The 9175-nt window shown below is 39.4% G+C and overlaps 1 protein-coding gene across 3 annotated transcripts in view; it reads right to left on the reverse strand.

Moving 5' to 3' along the window:
• FAM192A (family with sequence similarity 192 member A) overlaps nucleotides 1–9175 on the reverse strand; it is a 37851-nt gene that overhangs the window by 3514 nt on the left and 25162 nt on the right. For all 3 annotated transcript variants that reach the window (XM_003792563.2, XM_023514738.1, XM_023514737.1), the window contains one exon: nucleotides 7090–7154. In XM_003792563.2, coding sequence (XP_003792611.1) covers nucleotides 7090–7154 — 65 coding nt within the window. The remainder of the gene's footprint in view (nucleotides 1–7089; nucleotides 7155–9175) is intronic.

The following is a 9175-nucleotide window of genomic DNA, read 5'->3' on the forward strand; positions in this document are numbered from 1 at the left end:
GTCACAGATAAAGAACAGATGAATTTTAATTGTAAGAAGATAAATAATATACTAGGCGGGAACCAACTTTCTCTGTTGCTGAGGGGATACAGAGAAATTTGGCAATGTCCTTCAAACTTAAATAGCATTTGGAAGAGAACATTCACTTCAGCATTCTATACAACAGCCAGAGACTAGAGATAACCAAAAGATCCATTAACAGGCGACTGGTTAAGTAATGGACTACTATTCAATCATTAAGAAAAAAGCATCTCTGTGTACTGATGTTGAATGAGCTCCACACTAAATGTGCTAACTGAAAAAGATAAGGAGAACTGTATGCAAAAGCCATAACTGGGGAGTGGAGGGACAAGCTCATGTATATACATGACAGTGTCTGAAAAAAAAGACATAAAAATGGGGTGGCGCTGTGGCTCAAAGGAGTAGAGTGCTGGCCCCATATGCCGGAGGCGGTGGGTTCAAACCTAGCTCTGGCCAAAAAAAGAAAAAAAAAATACATAAAAACAGTAGCAGTGGCTGATCTGAGAAAAGAAATTGGGTGGTTGGGGAAGAAAGAAAACCTAATTTTTACTTTACACTCCTTTGTCCCTTTTGAATTTTTTATTATATATACATAGTACTGATTAAGACAATTTTTTTAAAAAGGTAAATGAGAAAATTCAATGAGCATCCTGGGCCATTTAAATTAGGGAGAATAGCCTTACATGTCTCTGTAACTGTGAAGGCACCCCAGCATTTAAGCTAAGAAGGCTGTGGAAGACTAGACAAGAGATGCTAGTCTGTATTCTCTAACTGTAAGCTCCTTGAAGCTCCCCTTTTCACCATTCCACCTCCAGCACAGAACAGCACAGGCCCAGGCACAGAGCAGGCCAGCATGTACAATGTGTAAGAATGCAGGAAACGTGGTAAAGACATTTCAGAGTTATATTGCTGATGGATTATCATGATCTGGTGCTCTTTACTACTGGGGACACAACATCAAACTGTATCATTCATTACTTAAATACTCATTGCATGATTATGTGTAACATATAGAAAAGTGTGGTTGTTTATAAAAACATATAAGAAGATGTACATTAGTTACTTAGAACACTAATTTATATGAAGCTGTTCAATGAGGTAAATCATTTTATTAAGTATAGACACCCTCGCTTAACAACAGAGATAAGACCAGAGAGGTACATCATTAGTCAACTTTGTCATTAGGTGACCACCATGTACCTACACAACCTAGATGGCACAGCCTATTATTCCAAGGCTACACATCTGTACAGCAAGTTATTGTACTGAATACTGTTGGCAACTGTAACACAATGGTTAAGGATTTGTGTATCTAAACATAGAAAAGGAATAGTAAAAATACAGTATTGTCATCTTATGAGATCACCATTTATATGCTGCCTTCATTGACACTCTATTTTAGACAAAAAAGAAGAATCAAATTCAGAGTACCTATGGAGATCGAGAAATGGCCTAATGGGAAGACTGGCCTAACGGAAGGACGAAAGCCAGCTATAGAAATACAACTGAGAAATCTGGACCATTGCGGCATCAGAAGAGTGTAAGTGAAAAGACCCAACCTCCCCATTATCTAGGAGGTTTCAAGAAAGAAAAGAGACTGCAACTGTGACAAATTTCATTCCAAAAGCAGTTAACTGTCCAAAAAGAACAAAATGGTGCCCTCTGATCTCACCCATTTGGTGAAGTTCCCTGCCAACTTCTGCATTTGCAGGGCTACATTGTCATATCAAATTAACACTGAAAATTACTATTAGAGAATGTTCTTGGGATTCAGACAGATGCGTGACTCGGGAGTAGATGGGGCTGACTTGTGCATTCACTGGCTTCACTCAGAGTTTAAGTTCAGAGTCTTCAGTGGGGAAAGCCTGAATCTCCAATAGGACCACAGAGTTATCTTCCGGGGTTCAAGGGTTAAATTCTCCTACTGCCCTAATTCTTTATACTCTCAACAAATCCCAAACAATTAAAAAAGAAAATTCTCCCACTGCTGAGGGCAAGACCGTGAAGTAAGATTCAAGGAGCATTCTTTTTGTGAGGCTTTAACTGCCGGCAAAGGAAGCTATTTCTTGCGTAGCTTCTGCTACAAGAATGCAGGGGTAGGAAGAAGAGTTTTGGTGTCACAAAAAAGACAAAAAGAGACAGCTTTAAAAAAAAGTGTCTGCCTGGCTTGGCACCTGTAGCTCAGAGGCTAAGGTGCCAACCACATACACCAGAGTTGGCAGGTTCGAATCCAGCCCGGGCCTGCCAAACAGCAATGACAACTACAACCAAAAAATAGCTGGGCATTGTGGTGGGCACCTGTAGTCCCAGCTACTTGGGAGGCTGAGCCCAAGAATTAGAGGTTGCCATGAACTATGATTCCACAGAACTCTACCTAGGGCGACAGCTTAAGACTCAAAAAAAGTGTCTGCCTGAGATAGGTAGTTCAAAGAAACCACACAAATTTTCCTTTCTGTTGATTCATTCAAACAGTTCCTACCAGAGAATAAGGACCAGATACAGGGCAATTAGTTTAAATTTAAGATTCCTATGCCAGCCACAGTGGCACAAGCCTATAGTCCCAGCTACTCAGAAGGCTGAAGTGGAGGATCGTTTGAGCCCAGGAGTTGGAGGCCACAGTGCATCATGATTATGCCCATGAACAGCCACTGTACTCCAGCCTGGGCCACACAGTGAGACTCCATCTCTGGAAAAAAATAGATTCCTATCAAAGTTTTAGTTTCTTATACATTAAAAAGATGTAAGTGAACAGAACTCCTACATTGCTGATGGGAATATAAACTGGAATATCTCATCTGAAGAGCAATTTGGCAGTATTTACCTAAATTACGGTTGTATATCCTCTTTGACTCATCAATTCAAAGTATTTAACCATCTGATATATTTGTACATGTGAACAATTATGCATGTGCAGGGTTATTACTGAAGCACTAGAATAGGAGAAGAATGAAAACAATCTAAATGGTCATCAACAGAAAGTGGGATAAATATACTATGATGAAACCATACTCTGGAACACTACCCAGCCTTAGCAAGGAACAAGGATACTCGTTATGTCCAGTTATGCAATGATTCCAAGGCACAAGAACAAATGAATTAAGCCATGAACAAAAAAGTAGGTTAGATTAAAATACTGCTACTAATGATAGAAAGTATAAAAATAATGTAAGAAGAATTCTTGCCAAAAAAATCAACTTGAATTGATCAAGCCTCTAGCTCTAACTACCATTTTACAGGAAACGCAGGGTATAAGGATGATGATACACAATCGGCAAAATTGAGAATGTAGGAAACTCTACAGCACAAAGATCAATTTCTCCATCAATAAAATATAAAGGAAACAAAAAATAAATTCAGAAAGGAGGAAGAACCTCCAGGTTAAATTCAACTTAAAAGACATATTAGCCTATGGTTAAGAAAGCATACTGGGCGGCGCCTGTGGCTCAAAGGGGAAGGGCACCAGTCCCATATACTGGAGGTGGCAGATTCAAACCCAGCCCCAGCCAAAGAATAAAAATAAAAAATGAAAGCATAAAATGGCATTTCCAAATTAATCTACAGAGCTCAATAATCCCTATATCAAAATCTTAGCTGTCTCTCTTTTTTTTTTTTTTGCAGTTTTTGGCTAGGTTTGAATCCGCCACCTCTGGTATATGGGGCTGGTGCCCTACTCCTTTTAGCCACAGGCACCACCCAATCTTAGCTGTCTTTTTGCAAAAACTGACAAGCTGGTCCCAAAACAATCTTGAAAAATAAGAATACAGCTAGAAGACTCACACTTCCCAATTTCAAAACTTACACAAGACCGAGTGGTAATGACATAGGGAGATGTGAATATATATACATATGCATGTGTATACATACACACACACAAATATCTCAATGGAAGAAAAATGAGTAATTAGTGGTCAGATGATTTTTAACAAGGGTGCCATAATTCTGTAGAGGAAAGAAGATTCTTTTTAACAAATAATAAGAGGAGAATTGGCTATCCATGCAGAATGAAAGTGGATCCCTACTTCATGCCGTATATAAAAGCTAACTCAAAATGAATCAGACTAAAATGTAAGAGCTAAAACTATAAAACTGGTTCAAGAAAACAAAGGTATAAAATAAATCTTCATGACCATGGATAGTTTCTTAGATATGACACCGAAAGCATAAGCAACCAAAGAAAGACTAGATAAACTGGATGTTATCAAAATTAAAACCTTTTGTGCTCCAAAGGACACTATCGAGAAAAGGAAAAATAACCTACAGAAGGCGAGAAAATATGTGCAAATCATACATCTGGTAAGTTTCTAGTATCTAGAATACATAAAGAACTCTTACAACTTAACAATAAAAAGATAAATAACTCAATTTAAAAATAGGCTAAGAATTTGAATAAATACTTCTCCAAAGAAGATACACAAATGGCCAATAAGAACATGATGTTCAATATCATTAGTCATTAGGGAAATGTGAATCAAAACCACAATGAGATCCCATTTCACACCCACAAGGATGGATGCAATAAAAGACAGTAACAAGGATGTGAAAAAACTGGAATCCTCATACACTAGAATGTAAAAATAGGACAGCTTTATGATATGACCCAGCAATTCCACTCCTAGGTATATATGAGTTGTTTACTCAAAAACTTGTACATGAGTTATATTAGGCAAACAGTAGGTGCCTGTGGTAGGTACCTGCATGCACTCCCAGCTATTGAGAGGCTGAGGCAAGAGAATCGCTGAGCCCAAGAATCTGAGGTTGCTGTGAGCAATGACAGTAGGTATAATACAAATGTCCTTTAATGTGGTATATCTTACAATGGATACTATTTCACCATTAACAAAAGTACACACTACAACATGTATGAACTTTGAAAACATTACAGTAAGTGAAAAAAAGCCAGACACAAAAGGCGACGAATTGCACGATTCTATTTACATGAAATGGTGCAAAAAGGCAAATCCACAGAGACAGAAAGTCGATTAGTGGTTATCAGTGGCTGAGGTAGACGATGGAATGGAGAATAACTGCTAATAGCACAGGGTTTCTTTTGAGTATTGAAATATTTTAGATGGGCAGGCGTGTTGGCTCACACCTGTAATCCTAGCACTCTGGGAGGCCAAGGTGGGAGTATCCCTTGAGCTCAGGAGTTCAAGACCAGCCTGAACAAGAGTGAGACTCCTCCCACAGTCTCTACTAAAAGCAGAAAAAATTAGCTGGGCATTGTGGTGGGGGTGCCTATAGTCCCAGCTACTCAGGAGCCTGAGACAGGAAGATCCTTGAACCCAGGAGTTTGAGGTTGCCGAGAGCTAGGCTGACCCCAGGGCACTCTAACCTGGGCATCAAGTCTCAAAAACACACCAAAAAAATTGGAATTACATAGTGGTGATGGTTGTAGAACCTTGTCAACATACTACAAACCACTAATTTGTATCTTTTTAGAGGTTAAATTTTATGGTATGTGAATTATACCTCAATAAAAAGGCATACTAGCCAAACACAGTATCCTGTCATCCTTGCTTAGATCCTGATTTTTAAAAACTGCCAAAAAAAATTTTTTGAGACAATTGGGGGAAATGAATACTAACCTAATATTGATAATATTTGGTAACTGCTATGATTATTATACATATGATAATGGTATTACAATTGTTATAACAAACAAAAAAAGACCCTTTATTTTTTAGAGATGTATATTGAAGAATTATAAATAAAAGATATGATGCTCGGAATTGTCTCAAAATACTATAGTTGGGCAGATATAAATGAAATAAGATCAGCTATGTGTTAAAAATTATTAAAGCTAGGTGACACGGCTTCATTATACTATTATCCCAATGTTTGACTATGTTTTAAATTACTCATAATAAAGCACTGAAATATGTAGGGTAGACATAAAGTTTGTGTACGATTTAAATTAGTTCATGACTTAAATGACACATGAACTTTATGTCCGCCCTGAATGAATATACATATAGATATATATGTAACGTATGTATATCTACATATGGAGAATAGCTCTGGACAGCAAAATAAGAAATGTATAAATGCTGTTTCCCACTGAGTGTTGTGGTAAGTGCCTATATGTAGTCCCAGCTACTTGGGAGGCTGAGGCAAGAGGACTGCTGAGCCCAAGAATCTAAAATCTGAGGTTGCTGTGAGCTATGATGCTGCAGCACTCTACCCAGGATGACAGAGTGAGACTCTGTCTCAAAAAAAAATGCTGTTTCCCTCTAAGGAGCATTGGATGGAAGTAGATAGAGAGAGAAGGGAGTCTCTTTACTGTCCCTTTTGAAAGTAAGTTCTAGGCCAGGTATGGTGGCTCACATCTATAATCCTAGTACTCTGGAGGCCAAGATGGGAAGACTGCTTGAGTTCAAGAGTTTGAGACTAGCCTGAGCAACAGTAGACCCCACCTCTACTAAAAATAGAAAAGTTAGTCAGGAATCATGTCACATGCCTATAGTTCCAGCTATGGAGTTTAGTTCAGAATATTAATCCATAGGGAGTTGGGGGTGGAACTAAAAACTGACTTTTGAATTTCTCATCCCTAATCCAGCCACCAGGAACATTCACCTTCACTTACAACTTCTTGGAACTTACTATAGAGGCAGATTTCATCACACGAATGGTAAGAAAGTGTATTTCCAGAGACTATATTAACCTTCTAGGCTCAAACCAATCCAGCCATCAGCAGGAGCCTGCATTTTACCTCCCACCAGTAGCAACCCAGGTGAAATAAAGAAACTTGACATTTGAGAGAGAAGCCAAAAAAAAAAAAAAAAAAAAACCTCTGTGAGAAGTGATATGACCAGGGCTTTGTAAGCATTCCTAGGAGAGCACAATGGTCATTTATCAGCACCCCTGGTTCTAACATATTACTTTTGCAAAGCAACTGACAAAAGTCTTAGGTATAAATCCTGCCAAGTATGGAACGGTCTGTAAATTAAAGTCTAGATAAGCTTGCTTGAAAAGAGATAACTGCACTCATCTGCAGATGCAAAGCATTCCAGCCCTGTGGTTCATGTGCATTATAATGACTAAAAGAAAGAAATGAAGGCTGCCACCCACCTTGATTTTTGTCATCTGGGCCAGGCTCTGGTTTCAGTCTTTTCACACTGTTGCCACTCTCTGAGCTGTAACAAAAAAACACAGTGATTTGAGCTGCCCCTAGTCTTGGAGATCAAAGCTTAAGGAATCTGGAGCTCCAAAAACAGTTTACATGAGGCTTAGGCAGCCTCAAGAGCTGAGATGATATACAATGAAAGTCTTCATTTCAGGTTCTTAATCTCCTTTCAATTATACCATTAGTCATAAAGACAAACTCCTAACAAATCCCAGGAGTGAATGTTATGTCTTCAGGCATCACTTAAACTTGTTTGTCCTTATCATTCAACTTGGTTAGAACCAAAGATGGATTTCCAGAATATGTAAACATGTTCAAAAATGACAAAAATTTTGGCTCGGAGCCTGCGGCTCAAGCAGCTAAGGCTCCAGTCACATACACCTGAGCTGGTGGGTTAGAATCCAGCCTGGACCCGCCAAACAACAATGATGGCTGCAACCAAAAAAAAAAAAAAAAAAAAAAAAAATTGCCGGGCATAGTGGTGTGCGCCTGTAAACCCAGCTACTTGGGAGGCAGAGGCAGGAGACTCGCTTGAGCCCAGGAGTTGGAGGTTGCTGTGAGCTGTGATGCCTTGGCACTCTACCCAGGGGGACAGCTTAAGGCTCTGTCTCAAAAAAAAAAAACAAAAAAACCCAGACTTTAGACCAAAAGAATTATAAAAGATGGAGAAGGTTACTTCATGATGAAACAAAGTTTAATTGATTATGAAAAAAGAGCAATTCTGAACACGCATGCATCTAATTAAGGAATTTAAAAATACACTCCTATGAAGAGAAAAATACCAACTATGAAGAGAAATCAAGATATGACTATTACAGTGGAAAATTTCAAAATATTTCTCCCAAGAACTGATAGGGCAAGCAAATACATAAAGATACAGAAGATTGAACAATACAATTAACAAGCTTGATTTGCTGCATTTACTTAAAATCCAAAACCAATAATCACAAACACAAATTCCCTCAGATATATCTGAAACATTCACAAAAATTAACCTCAGGAATAGGTAACAAAGCAAGTCTAAAGTAACCATAGAACAATCAGTATAGACAAACCACAATGCAATTAAGTTAGATGTCAACACGAAAGATAAGTATATTTTATAGATTTTTCTTTGTTTTTTTTTTTTTTAGAAATAGTCTCACTTTATCACCCTCGGTGGAGTGCCGTTGCATCACAGCTCACAGCAACCTCCAACACCTGCCTTAGCCTCCCAAGTAGCTGGGACTATAGGCACCCACACAATGCCTGGTTTTTTTTTGTTGTAGTTTGGCTGGGGCCGGGTTCAAACCTGCCACCCTTGGTATATGGGGCTGGCACCCTACCCACTGAGCCACAGGCGGTGCCCTATTTTATAGATCTTAAGACACCATTGATTATAAGGTTTTGATCAAACACAGCAAGGAAGAGGAAGATTTCTCGACAGAAAGGAAGGTTTATCTTAGAACCAATGAAATATGATTACCTCGGGCCGCGCCTGTGGCTCAGTGGGCAGGGTGCCAGCCCCATACACTGAGGGTGGTGGGTTCAAACCCAGCCCTGGCCAAACTCCAACAAAAAAATAGCTGGGTGTTGTGGCAGGCGCCTGTAGTCCCAGCTACTCAGGAGGCTGAGGCAAGAGGAGTTCCACATTAGCCCAGGAGTGAGAGGTTGCTGTGAGCTATCCCGCCACAGCACTCTACCAAGGACGATAAAGTGAGACTCTGTCTCTACAGAAAAAAAAAGAAAGAAATATGATGACCTCAATATGGAGACTTTAAAAATATACTTCTAGGCTTGGGGCTTGTACCTCAGTGAATAGGGTGCCGCCACATACACCGAGGCTGACAAGTTCGAGCCTGGCCTGGGCTGCTAAACAACAACAACTGCAACCAAAACTAGATGGGCAATGTGGTGGGCACCTATAGTCACAGCTACTCTGGAGGCTGAGGCAAGAGAATTGTTTGAGCCCAAGAGTTTGGGGTTGCTGTGAGCTGTGACACCAGGGCATTCTACTAAGGGCAACATAGTGAGACTGTCTCCAAAAAAAAA

This window comes from Otolemur garnettii, unplaced genomic scaffold (genome assembly GCF_000181295.1).
Source record: "Otolemur garnettii isolate 467f Iridium unplaced genomic scaffold, OtoGar3 scaffold00058, whole genome shotgun sequence".
Classification (NCBI taxonomy): Eukaryota; Metazoa; Chordata; class Mammalia; order Primates; family Galagidae; genus Otolemur; species Otolemur garnettii.